This window comes from Diadema antillarum, unplaced genomic scaffold, assembly GCF_040938485.1.
Source record: "Diadema antillarum isolate AM-2024a unplaced genomic scaffold, OU_Dant_1.0 seq00002277_RagTag, whole genome shotgun sequence".
Classification (NCBI taxonomy): Eukaryota; Metazoa; Echinodermata; class Echinoidea; order Diadematoida; family Diadematidae; genus Diadema; species Diadema antillarum.
The window spans coordinates 63,587-89,241 of NW_027272902.1; the positions used below are offsets into that span (position 1 = coordinate 63,587).

Here is a 25,655-nt window from a genome sequence, read left to right on the forward strand (position 1 = left end):
AGTAAAGTAGATGTGAATGTTTGTACACGTAGTGGTAGAGTAGTTAAACGTCCTTTACGCCTTGTTTTGTAAACATATTTATTCATAATATCTGTTATTTTCACATGTACATGTACATCATCACTTATATTTTTGTATAAAGTATTGTAAATATGTTTGTATACTCTCATACCCCGAGAGGGGGTCGATTAGAGTCAATAAAATCTTACAAATCTTACACTAGTAGCAATATCAAACTTAATGGACACAGGAACCCGAGATCCGAAGATTTGATTTTTCACTAGGCCTGAATGTGACAGAACCTGCAAATTAATCATTTTTGCGTCGTGTTGTTGTTTTGTTTTGTGATTTTTAGTCTTTCAGTTGACATGACCTCTTTGTTCGCTTCGTCTCCGCGCAGTACCGCACTAAAAACACACACACCACAGCACACATATTCTATCCATGTATCGTTCAGTCACAGCATTTACCATGTACCATGGCTGGCTGCGCTGGACCTGAGCAAAGGTCAGTGCGGCGGTGCTCGGCGGGGGTCATGTGAATCGCACTAAATGCTATGATGTTGTGTGTGTGTGGTACGGTGACTGTGATCCTCCCGTAGATAGCACCGTGAAAGGTAAGGCCCTTCATTCTCTCTGCGCTTTATTAGCACAGTACACCTGCTCCATGCCCCGGCCCTGCCGCGCCTGTACTGTAACTGCTGATGAATTGCGTTTATAGAGTCAATGGAACATGCGTGAAACATCATGCGCTACAAATTTCACCTGCTGGTAGAAGTATTTTGCACAGATTTGGGGCCCATTTCCTTTCTCATGGTTACGTGCTCTTCGAGGAAAGAGCGGAGGAGGTAATGTAGAATCCCCCGTTTCCTTTTTTTTTTTGGATTCACAACAATGTTTGGAGTTTTTTTTAGTAAATTTAGTTGACTGTGACGTAGTGTGAGTGTTTAATACTGTAACTGTAGTAGTCCGGCCCATGGGTACCCGGGGATGGCCGGGACTTGCAACCAAGTTGGGCGGGGATTTCAGCATTTTTTTCGCCCGGGTGAGTCGGGAATAGACCGGGCTTTGTAACGTTAGGGGGAAATTCACTTAAATACGTTACTGTGCCCCGGTGGGCCGGGGATGTACCGGGGTGTTGTCGGGGGAAATTCAATTATTTTGCCCCGCTGGGTCGGGAATTGACCGGGCTTTGTTGGGGGAGATTCACTTATTTTGCCCCGGTGGGTGGGGAATAGACCGGGGCTTGTCTGGGGAAATTCACTCCAACCAAATGGCAGGCATTTGGGGCGGGAATTTTGGCCGGGATTGAGCCAGTTGCTTGAGAGTTGACCATGACTTGACACCATTTCCAGTACGGTAATGTGACCATAAATTATTTCGCTTGACTAGCAATTCCCCGCTATTGAGGACTCGGTAACATTGCCCAAAAGTCGCGTAAACGCATGAATCATGTAAGAAAATAGAGCCTAGCGCGAAACATGCGCGATTTGCGCATTTCATGAATTTTTCTGACGTGGAACCTTCGATCGTATTGTCCGCGTATGTGCGCCGGATCGGCGCTTTACGCGATTCCATGCGGGCTCGGTCACACTGCCCAAAAGTTGCGTAATCGCATAAAATCGCGTAGGAAATTTGGTTTTGCGTGCTTGTCCGTCGAGAATTTGACCATTTTCGCTGATTTATGCAATGAAAAATCACCAATGAATTGCGCAAGAACTACGGAAAGATCACGCAAAAATATAGCGCCACAATCATACGTGAGTTGTTAGTGATACATTAGTGATTCATCGATCAGTATTTCGTAAGTATTACATGCGCTTATTTGCGTGTTCTGTTAGAGATACATAGGCCTACGCCAATATTTTTTTTTTCAGTGATTTTCAGTGATACGTAGGTGTTACAAGCGTGGAAACATGCGTCATTATTTATGTCTGCTAATCGTCAGTGGAGAGTCGTTGGTGAAAGCGATAGCGGCAACATTTTCGCGAACAATCGCTGATATTCCACGCATATTTCGAGCATTGTTCGCATAAGAACCACGCAAACTACACAAAAATTACGTAAAACAGCGCAATATTAAATGCGTCAACTTTTACGTGAAGCCGAGTTTTGAGCTCCTCAGAACCCGGAATTGTGTATAGCGCCGATCCGGCGCACAACAGCTGACAACTACGAAGGTTCCACGTTGTAGACAAACTCATGAAATGCGCACTGGATCGCGCATGTATCGCGTAAATATTAAAGGCTCGAATTTCTTATGTGATTCATGCGTTTACGCGACTTTTGGGCAGTGTGACAGGCCTCAAAGGCCATGTTTTTTAGCAGCTCAAAACTCGGCTTCGCGTAAAAGTTTAGGCATCATTGCGCTTTTTTACGTAATTTTGCGTAGTTTGCGTTGTTCTTACGCGAAAAACGCGCGAAACATGCGTGGAATATCAGTGATCATTTGCGAAAATGTTGCCGCTATCGTGTTCATGTGCGAATCATGCGCGATTCATACCGGTACGCAATTCATTGTGATAAAGCGCAGATTATACGTGATTTTCCGTGGACCTCAGTCGTCGCGCACAACCACGAATTCGCCCTTTTTTGGGCCTTTGCGTGCCTATGCGCTGAAAGTGCGTGGTTTAGTGATTTTTGAGTAATATTTCCGTTGTTCTTGCGCAATTCATCAGTGATTTTCATTGCGTAAATCAGCGAAAATTCTCAATGGACAAGCACGCACAACCAAATTTCTTGCGTGATTCATGCAAAGTTACGCGACTTTTGGGCAGTGTGACCGGGCCTTGAGGGTCGGGACTTGGCCGGGGATTTCTATGCAAATATGCCTGGCTTGTCGGGGACTTGGCCGGGGATTTCTGCACAAATATTGCCCGGACTGTCGGGGAATTGGCCGGGGATTTCAACTTCAATTTTGCCCGACCTGTCGGAAACTTGGCCAGGACTTGGCCGGGTGGTGTAACATCCCAAAATTGCAAGTGGGATGCAAGTCCCGGCCATCCCCGGGTACCCAGGGGCCGGGACTACAATTGACAAGTGCATTATGTTGAATGATAATCCCCTACACTGTCCTAGTCGTAGGCCCTAACCAGTGCACGACTCTACGACACGTTACTTAAAAGGTCGTTGTGTTGAATGAAATCTAACGTTTATTAGGCCCTAACCAGCAGTGCAGCATTAGCGTGCTAACAATTAGCACCACCGACAGTTTACATAACGTTAAAGCGCTAAAAGTACAGATGACGAACTAACAGACTAACGTTACACTACAGTTTGTTTCGGTCCTGTAAAGTTTACAGGATAACAGGTTAGAAAGGGTCTAGATCTACTGTTAAACTTAGTTAATAGACAATTGGATCTACCGAAGAGGTCTAACGTTGCTGCGATGTGGAAGTAAATTTATGTCAGTCCGGGAAACCCGCTCATGATGAGGGGTTGCTCCCGCGCTCGGCGCTCCACGCGGCCATGCTCATGAGGCCCCCGGGTCACTTCTCATCCATCTCATATGTCATAGATTGTCGCAACTGTGCACTTTATTTTTTTTTGTTACACACACATGTCCATTCTCCATGATGATGATGTCTGTGCTTTTCGACAGAAATCTAGTTCTAATCAACCTATGGGTGATGTGCAGCGACCCAATCGAAACACAGCCCAGGCACTGTCAGTGGGTTCGCTCAATGTAGGGCTGCCGCACCTGTCGGCCTGATCCGACTCAAAAATTTTTGGTGCTTTTTTCTGTGGCTCTCACCTCTGCATGCAGGAATCAGGCCCATGAAGCATGCAGACAGTGAAGTCTGACATCATTTTACAAAGATTCGTTAAGAGAAAAATAAAACCAGAACTAACCTGATCTTGTGCATATAGATAGATCTATCCCAAATTTGCTATCCCACTCTGATAGAGTAGGTGGGTACTTGAATTTGTCAGCAAACTAATCACTTTGTTGGTATTACAGGTTCACTTTCTTTGTGAATTCCGCTGTCCGCTAGCCTTTGGGCGCCTTTCGTGCTAGCATCCCACTGCAGACAGTGCACAAGCCGTGCAAAAAATGCCATGTACAGAAATCTCTTTACGTGCATGCGCAAGCTCGCTCTGAAATTCCCACAGCTTTGCCCCCCCTTTTCCAAAATCCTGAATATTAATTGGGCAATACACGGCAGGAGTTTAGGGGCTACACACATTTTTTACCTCAAGTCAAAATGACTCTACCTTGGCCACTACATGTAGGTTAGACCCTAATTGAATTTTATTCCAACAAAGGCAAACAGAAGAAAACTGACCAGAAATGAATATAATTTATTAGTGAAAAATTGAGCAAAGAAAATGGGATTCCATCAGAATTCGAACCAGAGACCTCCGGATTGCCAGCCCGGTGCTCTACCAACTGAGCTATAGAAAGCCCTGCATGTAGTTCAGTATTCGTCCCAGAAACCCTAAATTCTCAATGCTCGGATGGTCAGAAGCTACATGTACAACGTCTATAGCAGTGTTTTTGTGTGTGACATGCACGCACACACTTAAATCTGGCATAAACCTGAAGGATAATTCACCTTGGGGATGTATGTGAGGGATCACCGAAGTGATGCAGCTTTTCGAGTATGTAACAAATTCAATGCAAACAGAACAAAACTGACCAGAAATTTTAGTGAAAAATTGAGCAAAGAAAATGGGATTCCATTGGGATCTGAACCCGAGACCTCCGGATTGCTAGCCCGGTGCTCTACTGACTGAGCTATAATAGAAAGCCCTAGTTCAGTCTTCGTCCCAGAAACCCTAAATTCTCAATGCTTGGATAGTCAGAAGCTATATTGCAGTTTACTCTCACATGTTTTAAAGGGACAGTAGGCCTATTAACTGCGAAACACAGCCTGAACGCCGAACGCTTCACGTTTGGGCAGTGTAGGGAAGTATTGAGTCACGGTATGGGGGAGTATCGCGGTTAAATTCCAACTTGATTACTCAAAATTTCTTCAGTTTGAATACTTACATATTTGGTCCAATTGTTGATAACTCTTGCCGTGGAACGTTTTTTGCTCCTCCAGTAGTTCCTTTCTGAAAATATTGCATACTTTAAATGATCCGGTCAAGAGGAATCTGTGAGAATGACAACTGTTCCGTACGATGGATTTGAAACCTGTGCACATGCACTAACTGGAGTGCAATGTAGCCTTTTCACAAGGCCTTTTCGCTGTATTGTGTTGCTTTCTGGGTGAATGAAGAAGGGATATCTCAGACGAGCGCGACAGCATGAGAGCATGAGAGCGAAAGGGCCTTGTGCAAAGGCAAAAAAACTGCGCCTTTCATGCATATATTCATACTAGATCGCTAATGCGCTATGTGCCTTCGCAAAGGTTGTTTCGAAAAACGAAGGGAGAAACGGGGAGAATGGAGATTGTCTCATAGAAAAACATCTTTTCAAGACCGAAGGATCAGTTTCAAAGTGTGCAAGTGAATGGCAAGTATGAATTAGATAAGAGACGTATGTAGAGTGTAAAAGTAAGCCTTTTGCTGGTGGAATATGTAACTTATAGAGCTGCGAAAATTTGGAGTTGTCTTCCAACGTTCAGTGACAGCACTCTTTCAACTCGGAGCGCTCCAACGGAATAACTGTGTACAAGGAGCGCCCCAGGATATAGGCCTATATGCCTATAGTATAGTCTAGTTTTGGTTGAGACAAGGCTTCAGATTTCTAACCTTTTTTGATGAGATAATGAGTAAGCTTTTATGAAATATGAAAGAGCATGTGATTCCAGGAAGAATCCAATGTCTATTTGATGTAAATTGGTTTTGAAATGGCTGAGATATCCAAAATAAAGTGATCTTAGGCAGGACCCACGACCCACCTTTTAGTTTAAGAATAGGATCGCTTTGTTCTACTCTGTTTTGGGATATATCTCAGCCATTTCAAAACCGATTTACATCTAATAAACTTTGAATTCCTGGCGTAGAGTAAATGTCGCAGTTTGCGGCCGTGCATCCGTTTGTGGCAGTCACATAATATACCTCTGAACACTCCGACACACTTTACACACGTGTGTGCGTACCACACATTCACTATTGAACACCGCCACTCTACAAATCTCATCCAATGACATGGGCAAATTCTCCAAGAAAAGTGAAATTTCTCACGTAAATGAAGACATCTCACATCCAAAATTTCAGTTTTGGTACTTCTTAACATCACAGTTAAGGAACAATGGTCTAAGAAACTGGACTTTTTGTCGTTTTCCTGATGTTTGTGGATTTTGAAAACATGTCCTCACATATAGAACTTTCGCAAGCCAGTGTGGGCCGCCATTTTTTACTGGAAGTGGATGTTATGATTTAAAAAAAAAAAAAAAAAATTGAATACTAGTATGAAAAAGATGACAATAACACCGCCAGAACTGCGATCCCTGTTCGCGGTCGGTGCATATGCGCCAGCTATTTACATGTGCTTTTGCAATTCATGAGCCATGTGGAGGCGTTCAACAGAAGATTGCAGAGCACACACGTATCGCATAGAAATTGTACATCGTGCCACGAGCCAAGCACTACTACCACAGGGTAAGGCTGGGCAAGAGTTACCTACACTTATGTACCCCTTGGTAAGATTAGAAGGAAACAGTGATTATGAATTACTGTTAGTAATATGATATGCCTATGATGTAAATTTAAGTGGCTTTAGGGTTAAAGGGATGGTGTAGTATTGGTTTAGGTGAGGATTCAGCTTTTAACTTTTTGGAAGATACTTAGAAACTACTTTATCAAATGTTAAACTGAACACCAGATAATTCTTTGAGGAATTCAAAGTTTATTTGATGAAAATCAGTTTTGAAAAGGCTGAGATATCAAACACATTTGCGATCATCACAAAAGTTTGGTCCCACCTTTTATTAGGATCGCTTAATGTAGGATATCTCGGCCATTTCAAAACAAATTTTCATCACATAAACTTTGAATTTCTCATAGAATCATATGCTCTCTCATACAATGTATTTCATGAGAGGTTTCTCATTATCTCAAATAATCATCATCAAAAAATGTTGAAAACATGAAGCCCCATCTGAATTAAAACCATACAATCCCTTTAAGGTTAGGGTTTGGGTTAGGGAAACATGGACATGGACCCCAAGGTCTAAGGTTTTTATAGTGGGGGTACATATGGGTCCGATCCCCCCCCCCCCCCCCCCCCAAAAAAAAAAAAAAAATAAAATAAATAAATAAATAAAAAATAAATAAATAAATAAAAAAAAAAAATAAATTTAAAAAAAAAATTGTGCACTTGGGCTAAATTTTTAAATTGACACTTGTATTTCATGTTATATGAAAGCTGAGAATCTGCAGTTTTTAGAATGTCTTATGTATTCCACATCAGATTTTTCTGTAAAAATACAAGTAAAACAGGAAAAGTGCCCTGTTTGCACGATGGGACAGAATTTCGATACTTTTCAAGTGATTTGCACAAAAGCTACAATAAAGTTAATGAGATATTAAGTTGTATTATGGATTACCCTTCCTATAAGCAATTCATGTCTGGCATTCACTTTTCTCAATTTTCAGTAAAAATTTTAATTTTTTGGGGGAAAAAAAACATGTTTTTCTGTACTTTGACACTTGTAAAATCATTATTTTATCTATATGATAGACTCAAGTTTTGTCACTCATATTCCGTGATGTATCAATGAATTAGTGTGGCTCTATATCCTTCCGCTAAATATAGTATTTTTCTATTCATAAGAAATTTATAATGCTTCGACATAAATTCTGTCCTGTTACGCTTTCAGGTGCAACAGGATGGAATTTACACTATGTATAATGGTAGATGTACTGTACTACAGGATGGAATTTACACTATAATGGTAGATGTACTACAAGACAGAATTTACACTATAATGGTAGATGTACTACAGGACGGAATATTCATACCATAATGGGCTAAAAAAAAAAAAAAGGGTTTTCCTAACTTGGCACAGAATAAACGTCTTGTAAGACTGTTTGGCACACTTGTGAAAAGAATAGCTGGGCAAGTCCAAGCTAACGCGCGCGTTATGTATGGGACATTCAGATACTTTTATGACCTGAAAAATAATGTTAATGGTCTTTGATCATATTGAACTTTATCATGGTGATTGATATTGCTAGGAGAAGAATAATCATGTAAAAAATGGAGAAAAATAGCCTTGACAATTCTATTCTAGAAGAGAAAATATGTGTCGTTACATATGGGACCAGAAAAATTTTGTTTTTTTGAACATTTTTATTCAACCTCAAAACTCTCTGAAAGTATTTCATACAACTTGTAAGTCAGTAGAGGTAAGTTCCATATCATGAGGCAAAAAGCTCTAATTACAGGTTCTAATTACATTGTAAAGACGGACATGACGTGTTAAGTATGGGACAGTTACGTATGGGAGTCCCGCATTCGTTTAGTGTGTGGAAAACCATTAATTTATGGGTATTTTGCATAATTGTTGAAGTAAAATCAGTTGAAATTACTCAAATACTGATCCAGATTGTCAAGGTAACAACATTCCCTAAATATTTACCATCATAATCATATTTAATCATATTTTTATTTTGTATGACCAACCTGAGTATGCATGCCCTTTGTCCCACATTCGTTTAGTGTGTGGAGAACCATGTATGTGGGTATTTTGCATAATTATTGAAATAAAATCAGTTGAAATTACTCAAATACTGATCCAGATCGTCAAGGGAACAATATTCCCCAAATATTTACCATCATAATCGTATGTTTTTATGACCAACCTGAGTATACATGCCCTTTATTTTTATCAGGATAGGGCTACTAAAAAAATGAGTGGTAAAGTGTTCAATTTCACTGATGGAAGGCAGTTTGCCATTCAGTTTTAACAAAAAACAACTTGACACAAGAAATATTAATTTTAATAAATATGCAATACCTGCTACGTTGACCCTCAGTAATCGAGTAGATATACAGTGTATGATGTCTGTCTAGCAATCAGTTCGTTGAGTCAAGTCACACCTCAGTATGTATGCACATGATTTTTATCGTGGCTACTACTAAAAACTGAATAAGGACAATTTGTTTGTCACTTGCAATAAAAAAAAAAAATGATGCAAGAAACACTCATTTGAAGTACCACTTAACATCTTCAATGTACAGTAGCTAGAGCTCTACATTGTGTGTTTAATAGTACCCAATATAGTTGAACTGCAGTCTTTCAATCTGCTTGTATATTCGGTTTCAGTACCCTTTAAATCAGAGGTCTTTACTTAAAGGGACTGTATAGTTCTGGTTTAGATGTGGACTCTGATTTCAACTTTTACAAGATAATTAGCACTTCTTTTATGAAATATTAAAGTGCATACAATTCTAAGAGGAATTCAAAGTTAACATGACAAAAATCCACTTTGAAATGACTGAGATATCCAGAAACATGGTGTCCTAATAAAAGGTGGGTCCCATCACATTTTTTTATGCCTCCGCCACGAAGTGTCGCCGGAGGCATTGTGTTTTCGGGTTGTCCGTCCGTCCGTCTGTCCGTCCGTCCGTCCGTCCGTCCGTCCGTCAGTCCTTCCGTCCTTCCGTCCGTAATCAATTTTGTGGACAGTGTATCTAAAAAACTGTCAGAGGTATCCTAATGAAACTTAATATGTATATGTATGAGTGGGCGAAGTTGTGCCTATCAACTTTTGGGCGGACATGCTCAAGGTCTAAGGTCAAAAGGTCAAGGTCAAATGCTCAAAAGTTCAATATTTCGCCTATATCTATGCAATGTCTGGAGGTATTTTTTTGAAACTTGGTGTGTACATGAACTATATATACCAAATAAAGATTCCCCGAGAGAGCTTTGGGTCATGAGTTCAAAGGTCAAGTGAAAATGTTAAAATTTCTCTGTTTTCTCCATATCTCACAAATATTTCAAGACTGTATCTTCATGGAACTTAGTATGCATGTACTGACTGGCAGTGAACATGTAGGGAATTTAGGGGTCATGGGTCAAAGCTCATTGGTCAAAGGTCAAGGTCAACTCATCAAAATGTCATTCTTTCTTTCTTATCTATGCAATACCTGCAGGATTTTTCTTGAAACTTAGTGTATGCATGTATAACCCAATACAGATTCTCTTGGAAGTTTCTTGCCAAAAAGGTCAAAGGTCAAGTGAAAGTGCTAAATTTCACTTTTTCTTTAAACTTGCAAAAGTTGGGTACAAATCTTCAAATCCCCAAATACCTGCACTCTTAGACAGTATAGCCATTCATCCAAATAAACCTACATGTGCATTGTAGTTCAAGGAAAGTGAACACACAATGCATTTGTGACAAACCTGTCATTTTAATATTTTGCCAGTTATGTGAAACTGTCATCACACATTGTCAAGACATTGTGCTATAGACCTATTCGGAGAACCATGCATTATGGCGGAGGCATATCTGTCACCATAGCGACATTTCTAGTTATTAGGATCACTTTGTTTTCTTTGTTTGTTTGTTTTTTTATATCTCAGCCATTTCAAATTGCATCTTCATCGAATAAACTGTGAATTCCTCTTAGAATTGTATGCTCTTTTATAATTCATATAAGTGCTTTCTAATCGTCTTGTAAAATGTTGAAAACTGAATCCTCATTTCTATGAAAAATATACCATCCCTCTACACAATTGATGATTTTCATTGTGTATTTTGCCATCTCCCCCTCCCCCTTTCTGAAAATTGTTCAGTCAAGTACATGTATTGTTTCAAGTGTCTATAACTCAAAAGTAGAGCTGCAAAGTTGGGATGCTTTCTGCAGGATGATTGACCATTTGTGTGCTGAGAGACCTTCCCAGCTAGCTACCGGTATGCATTCACATGCATTATGTATGAGGATGTCCCATACAACTACGTAACGCATTTGTCCCATACTTAACATTATTTAATTGCCTAATAAAAAATACTTCTTTTACTATTTTTTATTCTTTCTATAGTATTTAACTTCTTTAAACAATGAATTAGAACTTCCCAGAAGGGTACTCGAATAACCTTAGAAATTTCAAAAAAAACCTGAAAAAATGACCTCAATTTGTTTCGTATGGGACATGTCATTATAGGACACGAGCTAATTTGCATAATCATTTGCATAATCCCTAAATTTTCATACCAAGTTAAACTATTTGATGAACTTCTTATGTCCACATATTGATCAAGTATCATTTGTTTTCCTTTGAATAAATATGAATTTTTATAAATGTCCCATACGTAACACTGTATTTCACATTTTGCAAATGAAGCCCTTAAAATTTGCATAAACTTACATAATATCATTTTTTCCTCCATGGAAATCAGACCTTCAACTCATGAGCTTCAAAATGAAACCAAACATGTCAATATTGAGCAAAGATGAAATTTTGCCTTCTGAGGGGACCTTATCTTCATCTTCCCCCAGTTCTTACATTTGCATCTCCTCCCTCCCCCCCCCCACCCCCATCAAGTTCCAATAGTATCAAAACTACCTTTTACAGCATTGACTGCTGATAGAATAAAGAAATGCCTGATTTATGTAATATAAGTCATTGAATATGTTTGTAAACAAACACAATACATTTATTACAGTGATCTAGAGTCTAAAATTGTATTATAGAATGGGTAGTGAAAATCTTGTGATCTCATTGGTCTAGAGCTGTGTGTTGATTTTTACTGGCCACACTGTGCCTCACAGGGACAGTTACCGTAAACATGTTATCACGCACTAAGCAAGCGTTTATACACTCAGTAAGAGACGCCTATTGGCTAGTAAAGAGTGCATCCAGTAATTACTGGATGCATGGTTTTTGTTTGTGGCAAGCCCAAAAGAACTGCCTCCAGTGAATTTGCCCATCAGGTGACATGATGCAAGAAATTGATTTCTGGGAAGAAAATTGTCCCCTGTTCTATAAAACAGATGAGGCACATGTCTTTTTGTGCGTTAGTAGTGTGCATGCGGTAACCATGGAATTTAGCCTAAACCTATGCACACCTACCAAGGTATGCACACAATTCTAATGGACGCACTCAGACCTGTGCGTCATTTGTATATTGGGGGGTATAAATGCACATGGGAAACAAAAAATAACCCAACATCCCTGAAATGTACCCTTTTACCTTGGATATACCTAGCCCGACCAGCTGTCATGCTTAGCACAGCTTCCCGCTGTGGGTGGGATACATCCAAATCTACTTACATTTCCTTTTTTGCTTGCCTTACATGCCATGCAAAAAAAAAAAGAAAAAGAAAAGAGCAGGCCAAATTTTGCTGACAGCATGCTTAAAAGTACTGGACAAATTTTCTGCTGCTTGGATGTATGGTTACCTAGCCGATAGGTGTCCCTTGCTGAGCTCAATTTTGAGAATGATGATGGTTGTATCATAATAAGTGTAGGGATGTTAGGGTTAGTGTGTGAATTTAAGTTACAGAAATTTTATTGGCTGAGATAAATTCAGGTGGAATAAGGTGCATGTCATAAATCTTTTCAGTGTGAATAATTACAGAGAAATGAGTTAAACCTTGTGGCATTTGCCCATATTTTAACTCGCCAATGAGTCAACCAAGAAATTTCAGGCATTAGCTTCCTTTTCCATTTACCCATTACATATTTATTATGTCACTGAAATTTTCTACGTCTGATCAGTCATATCAAAACCTCATACCAAATAATCTGTCTCACAGTCCAGTCCTGTGAACTTTTACTGTGCAGCAAGTCATTGGTAGAAAGATACCAACCTGTTAGCTCGTGTTTATATGTCTGATGAAGACAGAAAATTGCTGACAGTTTGCACAGTGCATCAACATGTTAGTACTGATGAAGCTGCCCAGTGTGTATCAGCAATAGTAATAAATATAATACATAGTGTACACAGTGTAATAATAACGATAATAATGAACCATTTACAAAGTGCAAATTACATTTAAATCTCCAAGCACTTTTTTAGAAACGAGAAAAGACATAAACAGGTATAGTATCACACAAAAACAAAAGAGGAAAACTATATCAACCTAAAACACATTAAACAGTACGCCGAAAAGGGCTTTTCCCGAAACTATAGGCAGGCCTAGTGATACGGTACAATTAACTCCGCGATAAGACACAACAGCCAACAGCCGACACTCAGCCCACAGCCGACACTCAGCCCAGGGAGGTGTTACAGAGATGGAGTGGCAACTCTTCGTAATTCATGCAAACACATGTTTGGGTTCAAGGCGTTACAATTGGATGTCTAGCATTCCACTACGCTTTGAAGTCATGCTCGCCACCACTCTAGTTGCAAGATGAAGTTCGGAGACGAAGAACACATTTCACCTTTCGTTGAATTACAAGCTTTATTGCACCGTAAGATTTTAAATGAAATACTTGAATTGATTTAGAATAGTTTAGGAAAGAATTCAATGTTATAAACACGTGTTTCTAGTTTCTTCGTAATGCGCAAATCAAAATGAAATGAAACTTAGGCCCTCTTAAAAACCTAATATTTTTCTATAATGCGCACATTTCCGCATGTTAGTTTTTCTATCTTTTAATCTAGGATATTTTGATCTTTCAACGAAAGTACTTCGCTGAAGCGTGTTCCAGCGTGCTTTTGAACTATTTGCTGTTAAAATTGTCAGTTTTACACTGCATTTTGATTCGCTGCTCCAATTCAAGGTACACAAATCCATTGTTGCCATCACATTAAAAGAGAGAGCGAATTGCAGTAGGGGCAAGTATTTCTAGATGTTAGAGCGCTAGTCCTGATTATTGATGCTCTCTTTTGTCAAAGCACCTGGTTTCCACCTGTAGTTAAGCGCATACAATTGTAACTTCTCGGCGGTGCCGCGCATGACTTCAAAGGAGAGCAGGAGTTGCATCTCCTTCTCTAGCACCTCCCTGCTCAGCCCGCCGCAACCGACCACTTCCATCTAGGTCCGCATTCTCCATGATAATAGCCCACCTCTTCTCAGGTCATACTTCACTTCTGACGAAGGACAGTCAACTTGCCCGAAACATCAAGTTCCTCGGTTCTCCTAGTTATTCTTATAACTAGATCTTGCTCTACCTTCACTAGCACCTTTTACTCAGTATTTCAATTCTCTTTCCTCTCCCTCCTACACTATCATCTGTTTCTATGCTACTTATCTTTTCTTTCTGTTCTGCTCTGTTCTCTTCTTTTTCTTCTTCTTTTTATTTCTTGCTTCCACACAACCCAACGGTCCTTTTCAGGACCACTGTATTAATTTACAGTTTTCTTCACAGATTATTTATCTTGTCTCCTCCCCTCAGGCTACACTTTAACCTGATTTTAATGTCTCATTTTGCATTTCTCCCGCAGGAACTTTTTCAAGATTTAACTGTTATTAATTTTCGTAGAGCTCCATATCTCAACTTACCTTTCCTTCACGCGCAGGATTATTCATCCTTTTCTCCATTGATTCCGCATTCCATAGTCCACATTGTTCACCGACTTCGTTCTTCTCATGGTTTCATGAATCTTCACTTCTCTCTCCTATCTCCATGATTTTCCAACCTTCAACTCCTCCCTCTTCCTCTTCCCTTCCATTTCATCTTTCTCCTCCTAACGATGTCCGAACATCTTACTTGATTCTCACTCTATTCTTCCTTCCCACTCTCTCTGTTCCTTTCTTTACCGTCTCCACTAGTGCAACTTCAACTTCCAGCCCATTACTGTCCCCCACTCTTCACTTTTTGCCCTCCTTACAACCACCATATGTCGCTTCCCTCTTCAATTCTCCTCTTTCTAGGCTCTTCTTCTGCCAAACAACGATCCGGTTAAGGACTAAATTCACATGGTGTCATTGCAAATCTTTCTCCCTCAAGACACAAAAGCTTTTGAATTTGTAATGGTCATCGAAGCACTGTGCGAAGCAAAAGACAAAAAATCTCAAAAGTTCAGCTCCACGTATCTCCCTTATTTTACCACCAAATCCCTTGAAACTTCACATACCTGATAAGAATATGTCATCCTCCATATGATTTTTTTGCCCAAGTGCTGATGTATCTTTTTAGGTATTTGTATTTCTCTGTTTGAGTTGATCGTGGGAAAGGGTTACTGGTATGATATTTCCCGACACGAGCCTGCTGTACAACATGAATGCACTTTATTAACATATAGTCAGTATACCCCAGACTCACAGCCTGCGAAGTTTCGTGTTTGCGCACTCAGCAGTTAAATCAATATCAGAGCAAATAGACAACCATGTTTATGAGAAAATGCTGAACATGCACAACTTAGATCATCCTATTGTGCATGCATTTTTTACTGGTCAAAGCACATTTAGCCAGTCAGCGGTGTCAGATTCGGCGACATGGTTTGGTCTCACTCTTCGGTCCACATGGCGGAGGGCCTGAGCCCTGCAATGTGCTTGAACAACTGTTGGATGTACAATGTAGCACGGAAAACAATACATCAGACGGCGTAATGCTTATATGCTGTGGATTTTATGATGGGTCACAAATGATGGTGATCTCAATTTTTTTTTTCCCCCAACATAACCGTGCGACATTTATTACAGAAAAGATATTTGGAAGAGAGTATGGACACAGAGTAGGGATATATACTAACACAAGTCATACTCAGTTAAGTTTTATTTATGGGCTATGAAGAAAAATGTGAGAAAATTATGCTTTTTTAAGAACAAAATGTTTCTTTTTTGTAAGCTAAGTTTGGATGCTATTTTCACAGGTTTATCCCCAATAAAACCCCATCTAACTAACACTGTGCATTAGAGAATAGTTTCCCCTTCAATTTGCTCTATAGATTTTATCATTTGATGGCTTGTGAGGTGAGATATTGCGATTGTCCTGCAACTCATCTCTAGCGGTTTTGCATAAACAAGTTGTTTACTTTATGCAAATTAGGCCGCGAGAGTGAAAACTTTTGGCAAGTTTATCGCACCGTATCACTGAGCCTGATAGGAAACCATGCCAGCACTGCTTGACACCAGAATAGCAGTTCTATAATAGCAGTCATTGAAACATTTTACTGTTAGATCTTTGAATACAGCAGTGTGTGCTGTTATCTCCACAATGAAGAATTGCAAGTCCTGTCTGAGGTGACTGATAAGAAGTAAAAGTTTTCCCGAACTATGGAATAAAATTTTGACGAGAAATGTTATCCAGTTCTATAAGAATTGATTACAATCATGGATTGATTTTTACTTCATCTAATCAATATAAGCTTTTAAAGTGACAGGATAACAGCTTTGTTTGCTGTACATTGCTCCTCATTCAGTATGGTATAAAAAAAACAAAAGAAAATCTTGGGAGATTTAGATTGCTGTAGGCAACATACAGTACTACAGAGTGCATAGTCCTGTGCAGAGAACTTAAGCTGTGTAATGTGCATGAACCTGCATGAACAGCTGATATCATGAGATAGCAATGGATCTCAATTCTGAAAGTGTAGCAAGTTAAAAAGTGCAAGTGAAAATGTACACCTCCTGAGTATGTATACCACATGATATGGTTATTATCTGCAAGTGAAAGTGACGCTGATATCTATTCAATTCTACAGACAGCAAAGGCTTTTAATGCAAGTAAAAAAAAAGGGGGGGGGGGCTCAGAATGCATGCAAGGAGATGGGTAGCACATACATTTGTACAACTAGTCCGTAGACGTCTCCTGAGATAGTGTGGGAGTGAGGCTGTGTTTATCTAAAGGCCGTGTCACACCAGCCTTGCGTGAGACTTGCAAAGAACAATTTTGACTACCCGGAGGTCCCTGTAGATATCCGCACATGACAGTACCTAGCATGTATCTCGAAAGTAGTCGCCCGGAGGTGCACACGCATATTTTTTTACCCGCAACCGTGTTTAGGCCCTGTCACACTTTTCCGGGCAAGCTACTCGGGCTTGTTACGTGTAGGGATTTTCTAGCATACCGGACATTCCTGAGGGCGGAAAAGGATTTGTGCGAGTCAGCGCATGTGTCTTACTTGCTGGACGCGTTGTACTTGCGAGTATACTGTGTGACCTTTGTACCAGTCGCGTGGGGGCTGACAACTTAGTGAAGGAATTCCTCTAATGGAATGGCTGAAATCTCACAGAATTTCATTATCTTGGCTGCATACGGGACTGCGAAGTACCTGCGTGGGAATTGCCAGGGAAGTACTGCTGCTAAGGGTCTCCTACTGGCATTCTGCGTGGACCTCTACGGGCATTCCCGCGATTCACCCGGAAAAAGTTTTGGTCATGCTCAAAACTTGGCTGCGGTTAAATTGGACTTGCGTGAGCACCTCCGGGCAACTACGCGCTAGATACTGTCAGGTGCGGACCAACTGCGGAGAGCTCCTTGGAGTAAATTTGTTTCCCCGCAAGTCAAGCCGCAGAAGTTCCCCCGTACGGTATGACAAGGCATGAATGAAAATTGCAAACATTCTTGTTCGCCCGCTGAAAATCTTCTACGTGCTAGAAACTACCTCCTTGCCACAAGCCCGCGTTATGGTGTGACACGCCCTTAAAAAAATTATGAGGCAGAATCAAGATCCTAAACGCGTTTGAGGCATTTTCAGTGGTTAGATAAACGCAACTGTGTTTTCAAGCGAGTTTAGAAACGCCATTTTGAAACGCCTTTCAGAGGGCGTTTTGAAACACGTTTGAGACCGCGATCACCGTTCTGTGAGTAGATAAACGCAATGCTGTTTTGAAATGCGTTTATATCTCAAGGTCAAATCTCAGCTGTTTCCGGTTGTGTTCTCTGCCCATTATTTGTGTGTGACTGATGAGGCATGTTTGGTGATATGCAGTTGACCTTTACTTCCCGGGTCAAACGGCGCAAAGCAGCTGCGCAGTGACACCACTTGAATCGCGATTGTATGATGGTTAGATAAACGCGGCACCCGGAGAATCGCATTTCAAACCACGTTTGGAAACACCGTTCCAAACGCGTTTTGAAACGTGATTCTCTCTTTCAAGTTAGATAAACGCAACCTAAGAAATATGTCATTAAAGGGACAGTGTGAGTGAGCATCTTTGCTACCCCTTGTCCGGGGGAGAGAAAAAGAATGTGTGAGAGAGTGCAGCTTTATAACAGTTTTTCTTTAATCCTGAGTATCATATGTTTGTTTAGTTTGTTTCTTTGTTTTTCTGTGCTAGATCACCCAGTTCACTCAATTCGTTCAAATGAGCACCATGCCCCACCTGGTCTCTTGTTTAAAGGGAAGCAGTCCTGAGATTTTCACTGTACTGATAATTAAGAAGAGTAAAAAATATTACCTTTCACCAATTTATACGCGTGGACATCAAAAATTGTCTCCGTACACGATTTTTAAAAAATAATTCCTGCAAGCGATCGTGTAAGAGCCTGCCAAAAGGTGCAACGTCATTGATGCCCTACTCTCAAGTTGATAGCCGTGCCTCAGAAAACCAATTTAAGTGTTCAAAATGATCATATCTGATTTTTTCATAAAATGTGACAATATGTGGTTTTATTATTTCAAACAAAATATTTCAAGCTTATTTATATATACAATTAATATAAAAATAAATAGTAAACATGTATTTATAAATAACTAGGGAGCGTACGCATGGTGAGCAGAACACCGCTGGAAAGAGTTGTGCATCGATGACGTATGACTCTCCGCCAAGACTTGCTCATTTGCAGAGTCACACTTTTTTAACCGAAATGTACGAGCTTATTTGGTGATTTGAAAGTTTGTTTTTGATGAAAGTAGTTCATTTGAGGTACCAACAACAACATATTTTTTTAAATTTCGTGAGGACTGCGTCCCTTTAAAAAAGTACACATTCTTTCAACTTGTTATAGACATACAATGTAAAGGGGAAGTTGCAAGTCAAGTACTCTATTGTTAGTGAAAATAGAATATAGAGAAACTAGAGAAAAGTGAAGATATTTTGAATTTTAAAAAATTTTCTTTATATCATTCTACACATGTGACATGACAAGCTGTAGTAGACTTCTCATCCAGCAATGTTGGCAATGAAACCTTAGATATTCATAACTTTTGAACAGATTTTTGATTTTCCTCAAACTTTCAGTGATGTGTTCTACTAATATTGCTGCATTCATGTAATCCACATGTATAATTAGGTGAACTTGTCCATTGATATATGACTACTGACTTAGGGTACCGTACCATCAATGTAGCAAAGTATATGAAAATCTCTTACACTATCATTGAATTGTGTTACTTTTTGCTGCAGATTCCACCAAGGCTGAGCAAAGCAGATATGGAGAGCCCAAGCACTTCTTCAATACCTAATGATACCACCAAGATGTCGCAAAAGATAACCTCGCGAAGGAAGAAGAGTCGCCCTGTGAAATATATGCAGGATTATATTCTAACTGAGTCTTCAGAAGAGTTACTTCCTAGTTCATCTGATGGCTTGCCTGAATCTCATTCTCCATTTTCCCAGAGCAATCAAAATCAGCTAACTGACGGTCACCACTTTCCAGCCAATAACAATGCAGCCCCAGTGGAGGTACAAGAGAGTCATGCACTCATGCTAGCTGATCCAAGTGCAAATGAAATGTCAGACATGATTCAAAGAAGAGTTACATCAATCAGAGAGTCCAGCCTTCTTAAAGCTAGCAGCTGCAAGAGAGTGAAGCTTGATGAAGCAACTTCTCCAGAACCTCAACCTGTCAAAGTTCAAGAAGCTGAAACCACATTCTCCAGTCTTCTTCATAACTTTGCTTCACAGGTGAATAGTCGGGTTGAAGTATGTGAGCGCAAGTCACCATTCAAGGAGAGATCACCTCTTCCTGATGCCTTGTGGCCTTCAAAGAGTAATCAAGAAATTCTTCCTGATAGGGAGTGCAGTGGAACCCATGGAGATATTCATCGACAGTCTGAGAACCACACTGTGAGGGGAGGCAGACAGGAAATGTCATTCTCTGGTTTGCTTCAAAACTTTGTGTCGTGTGTAAATGACACCTCCACCCAAGGGTCATCAGCACATCATCCAAAGTTAATGTCAATGTTGACTTCAGGACATAAACATAGCAGTGAAAACACTGATGTAAACGATGCTAATTCTACAATGACAAACTTCACTTCACGTGGGGAGACACAACAATCTTTTGCTGGTCTGCTGCATGATTTTGCATCTGTTGTTGACAAGGGTGTACACATGAATAACAGTGTTTTACACCGGCAGCAGCAAAGAAAGTCGTCTATTTCCCTCCTTGATATTCTTCATGAAAAAATTTCGAAAGAAGTTTTAGAGGCTTCACCGTCCCACCAGCAAACCTTCCCATCTGAAAACCAATGCAATCAAACATTTGATGATGTTGAGTCACCACATCTCACCAGCTCAGAAGTCACAGAAGACAAGAACTCTCCCAATACCGGAGTTGAATCGACAAAAGCAAATGTAGTTGTTAAGTCTGAATTAGTGGATGATTTGCACCCAAATTATCACCAGTGGAGCCATATCCAGAATGTCTTGCCTCCAATTGATGACTCAGAAGAAGATGCTGCCCAGCAGAGAAAGCAACAGAGTGTGTCTTCTAGCTTTAGTGCTCCATTGGCTCCAATCAAGCAAGAAATTCTGGAAGAGATCCATGAGGAACTACATGATGCTGCTGATACTTCAACAAGTAACCATGCCCAATGTCTTTCAGAATGCACAGCAGACTCTGAAAAAATGCACTTTCCCCAGTCACAATGTATGCGAGTGATTAAGCAAGAATTTACAGATGATTATGAGAAAAGGGAACTTAATACTAGTATTTTGAGTCAAAATATCAACGACAACTCTAGAGATAGGCTTAATACTTGTATTGATGCCAGAGAGAGTCCATTGTCATCTGTGGACGAAACACAAAACTCACATGATTTCCAAACTGCTGATTCTCAGAAAGCAAAACACGCAGGCAATGAAGTTGGAAACAGGCAATCAAACCAAGCAGGCTTAGTTTCTCATCTTCTTAATACTGGAGATTCCTCCCACTGGAAAGCAAAAAATAAAGGGTCTTTTGCAGATTTTCTGCATGACATAACTTCCTCAGTGTTGGATAAAAGCGTTGTTGGAAATGAGGGCCAAGAATCATTTTCAGGGCTATTAACAATCAAACAAGAACCTAGAGTCAGTGATGAAGATCCACAGAGTAGCTCCTATCTGAAATGTCATCCATCAGGAGATCAGTCTGGTACTAGCTCAACTTCAGAATCAATATCAACCCAGTTGGACAGCAAGGATGTTAGTAGTTCACCAAAGAAGAGAGTTCCTCTCTGTGTTTCACGGATCATGACTGATACTTTACAATCAACTTGTGATAAATCTCAAGGAAGTGGAATACGACATCAGAAATTGAAAGAAATATCTTATGCTGAATCTTCTCCCAGCACATCTTCAGAGGATGCAGAAAGCAAGATCGAGCATCCCAGCAACCTTGCAAAGACCAAAGTGAAGGCACTGCATTGCTTATCTCCTCACTCCAAACGATCTTCCCTAATGAAGCACAGATGGAAATTGGGGTCACATGTTAAATTTGGACAAAAGATCAAGCAAGCATGGGTAAAGAGAAGGGATGATTTGCACAGGCGTACAGAAGTATCAAATCAGCACACTATGGAACCCCAAGGAAGAAGTGATGTCCAGGCTAGTGTATCTGGTACTGAAAGACTTAGTTCAGAATCTGATAGAATGTCATTCACTGACATCTTGCAGAAACTTGCCAAAAAATGCCAAGGGAGTGGTGAAGATTCTTTTGTCAGACTAAAGTATCCTGGCCAACAACATAGTCAAGGTCCTCTTGGTTCAGCTTCTCCACAGCTTGAACCCCTTTTATGTGATAAGAAACAAATGGGTGCAGCTCATGGAATGCCATCAACTCAATCTAACCCAAGCTCTGCAAATTTGAGGAATCTGCTGCTGCAAGAGAGCTCACTTGGCCAACTTCATCTGGCTAAAGTTTCTACCTCAGAAACACCCTCTACTTCTGTGCAATCTCACAATGTATCATTTGCTAACCTGATGCAGGATATGGCAACTACTGTCACCAAGAAGAAGGGCATATCCTCTATTACACAGACAGCATATGAAGACTTGACAAGTGTGACCCCACCCTCACCTTGGATAAAATCCATGTCTGAGAACTGGCTAAGGTTTCTTATCCTTAGTCCAGATGAGAACCCAAAAGTGACTATTTCAGTTTCTGTGAATCTTTGGAACAAAATCCATGAGGTTAAAATTCACTGCCACCACATGGAGGTTCCTGTAAATCACTGGATCTTTCGGCGTTTCGGAAAGCGCATTCATACCAAGGCAGCACTCCAAGGTGTGCTGCAGGCCATCTGCAATGGCTGTTCAGTATGTGAAGGGACAACTCGAAGTGACCTTGTCCAGATGTACCGCAACAAATTGGCTTCGACTTCCAGGTGGCAGGCAGCGGCCCTATTAGAAGACAGCTTTGGCTCAGCTGCCATCCGCTCAAGTCAGTGTGAACTCCTTGTATCTGGCTTAAGACGTTCCAGGGAAAAGCGATGCTCAAAATGCTCCAAGTTTGTTGATCGGAAGCTGAAAGCTGTGATGTACCATTTGCGGAAGAAACTAGGTCTAAGTTAATTAATGATAGCCAGGGATATGGAGGAGAAATAAAGATTCTGCCATAGCCCATAAGTATCCATAGAACAAAAGAACACAAACAGCCATGTTACCATTTGAAGCATGATTGCCAAACCTCTATGGCAAAATGCCTGAATTCAAGGGTAAAAAAAAGAAAAGATAGAATATTGAAAGCAAGTTTTGTTTTGGAAGTTTTCAGGTCATGAAAGATATGTAATGAGCTACAGTAGTTTGTATTGCAATGTATCAAAGTTGATATCCATGGGAGAGGAATATGTAGTTTAAGCATTTGAAGAGAATTCCATACAGCCACTGTATGTTCTTTCTCTGATTTTCAAAGGTTTGAAAACAGCAAAATAAAATAAGCAAATTTTGTTTTTCATGATATGTTTTCAAGTCATGAGAAATATGATAATGAGCTGCAGTAGTTTGTACTGCAAAGATGATAGCATATCCAAAGGAGGGGAATATTTAGATTAAGCATTTATAGAGAATTCCATTGGTTCTTTCAATGAGTTTTTAAAGGTTTTTACCAAATCACCCCTGGTATTTATAGTGATTACATTTATAGAAGACTCACATTTAAGTCTGGTCGTAGCCAGATTGGATATTTGGATGTAGTGAGTATTATGCATAAAAAGTAACGAATCACTTTTTACAGTCACAGTAACTTTTTTGTCTGTATGTAAGTATTGCAGAGGGTACTTGTGCAAATTGAGGTGTTGGTGTTTAAATATGTTTGTGTGTCATTCTGTATTGGAGTATGTACTTAGTACATTGTACTGATAACCCAAGTTATTTTTATGATCGTTGCATGGCCTGCTACAAATTAAGGTATGAACAGTTGTCAAAGTTGGACTCTTACTCTATAATATAGTATTCTATTATAGAGATTTGATACATGTAGGTTGTAGTATTCTGTGAAATAAGAGTGACTCTTTGGGTGAAAATGACAGTTGTAACAACTCGTGTCTATCCTGAAAATACAGTGTATATCCAACTCATGAATTTTCAAAGTTTTGAACAACTTGTTTCAGTGATGTAAGTCTCAGTTATGACATTGTAAACCACTAAGAAAAATGTGAGCAGAAAGTACTGTGTATTTAATGCAAACTGATAAGGTGCAGCCATGGAAATCATTCATGTTTTGATATTTCATATGCATTGACATTGTCAAAAGTAGTCTTCATGTTGACACTTCCCTCTTCCATCAAATTCAAAATGTGAAATGAGAGTACTGTAAAAGTGGAAATTTTCACAGTGTTGAAATTTTTTGCGCATTTTGCGCGACCTGAAGCTATCCCGAAAATAAAAGCATGGGAATATTTTTGCTTGCCATATGTTCCTATACTTACTGTCTTGATTCCGCAGAATTAAACAAAAATGTGAAACTCTTCTTACCTGGTCGAGCACGAAAAATTAGTCGCACGAAAATATCCACTTTTACAGTAATTGCCTACAATAAGCTCATGGAAAATTAGTGCACTTGTGTCCTGAAGATGATCATTGTTATTTAGCTCTTTATGTGCCACATTGGCATTAATTAATAGGAAGTGAACTTATAAGAAGAACCCCATTTTGCCAGGTGTTCTTTCTCACACTTTTGTTCTCTTTGTTGATGATTCTCATTTTCCTTTTGTTTTTGGGATTAGTGCACCTCCTGTCACTTAGACTCTTATTTAATGCATGAAAACTTGGTAAACCTGTGGTAATTTTAATTCATTGTGTGATAAAGTCATTGTCTTTTAAATTTGCTTACTTCACATGTCCCCATATGCTCGTGATTATGTAGATATGCAAAAATGGAGAGTGATTGCAACTGAATGAATTTAATTGCATGCTGTAGTGTATCTTCAAGGTTGGATGCCTTTTTTATGGCACGCTTATCCCATTTGCTAGTATGAAGGGTGTTACGCCTCTGTGTTTCTTCAAAACTCAAGACTTATACTGGAATGGACAAACTTTTCTGTATAGTGCTGAAAGTTGAATGCCTGATTTTGCTGTAAAAAAAAAAAAAAAAAAAAAAACCCTGTTTGATTTCAAATATGTTGATATCTTTGTTGCATGTGGTAGTGTACCTTGAAAGTTCCATAGAGATGGTACAAATCTGTATTCTGTTGTCACAGTTATTATTAATTTTAATTAAAGGTTGTTATTATTTTATGAGAGTCATTTTATCAATTCAGAAATGCAAGAAAAGTTTTCATATTACACTTTTACCAAAGGCAATCAATATTTTGTTAATACAAAGCATATTTAGTGGTTTTTATGTTTGTAGGCCAGGTAAATTACTGTTTTACATTATATGTGATAATTTAGTAAGTTTTGATGGCATAATAACTCTTCAATCACAGAAGTGCCCCCCCCCCCCCTTTGGGTATAAGTTAGTATTCCCTGTCAGTGTTAATTGTCATTAATGAAACATGATATAATTCATATTAGCACTTTAGAATAATTATTTTCTTGTGTTTAAAGATGCTTTCCATCCTAACAAGTGTAAAAGGAGAATGTACTAGTATTTAAGCCCGAAGATTTGTAAGATTTGTACAGAAAACAATAATGTGCAAGTTTAGAAATGACCAGTCCAACATTTCAAGGTGTGAGCAATTAGTATGTGTATGTATATATGTGTGAGAGTCTGTCTGCTTTCCATTATGGGTGTGTTTCGAGCGCTCTCCTAAAGCAAAGTGAACCATACCGAACCCGCGCCAGAGTAGCGTTCGAATGCTCCTGAAGTGTACCGTACCGATCTGAACCGAGCCAAAAGTGGACCTCTCCCCATTGTGCTCCAAAAGGGTACCAAAAGTGTAGCAGAGTTTGCATGTGAAGAATGTGCATAACATGCACATACGTCATAGTTTAATGCAAAGAGTTCATTTTCTTTGTTCAGGACATCTGTAAGTAGTTTAAGCATGCGAGGTGAATGACCCAGTTGCTACAAAATGTGTGACCCCCTCTTAAAATAACTCGTTAGGTATGCTCTCTCAACAGAGCGCTCAAATGCTCCAAATCTGGCATAGCACGGTATGGTTCGCTTTGGTTCGCTTTTGAGCATTCGAACGCATCCTTAGTCTCAAAGACAGTGACTTGATGCTGTGTTTGTTGAATTATGGCATCATTGTTCTAACAATGAAACATTTCAC

General features: G+C 39.7%; 1 protein-coding gene across 1 annotated transcript; it reads left to right on the plus strand.

The window, feature by feature from the left end:
• Positions 1-463: 463 nt before the first annotated feature.
• Positions 464-24,314, plus strand: LOC139714450 (uncharacterized). The gene is made up of 2 exons (XM_071626160.1): positions 464-507; positions 19,144-24,314. Exon 2 carries the CDS (start codon positions 19,171-19,173, stop codon positions 22,510-22,512), a length of 3,342 nt encoding a protein of 1,113 aa, XP_071482261.1. The 5' UTR covers positions 464-507; positions 19,144-19,170; the 3' UTR covers positions 22,513-24,314.
• The last annotated feature ends 1,341 nt before the right edge of the window (positions 24,315-25,655 follow it).

What these genes read in the sequence shown, in the direction of transcription:
- LOC139714450 (XM_071626160.1), top strand. Translation starts at nt 19,171, where the DNA reads ATGGAGAGCCCAAGCACTTCTTCAATACCTAATGATACCACCAAGATG.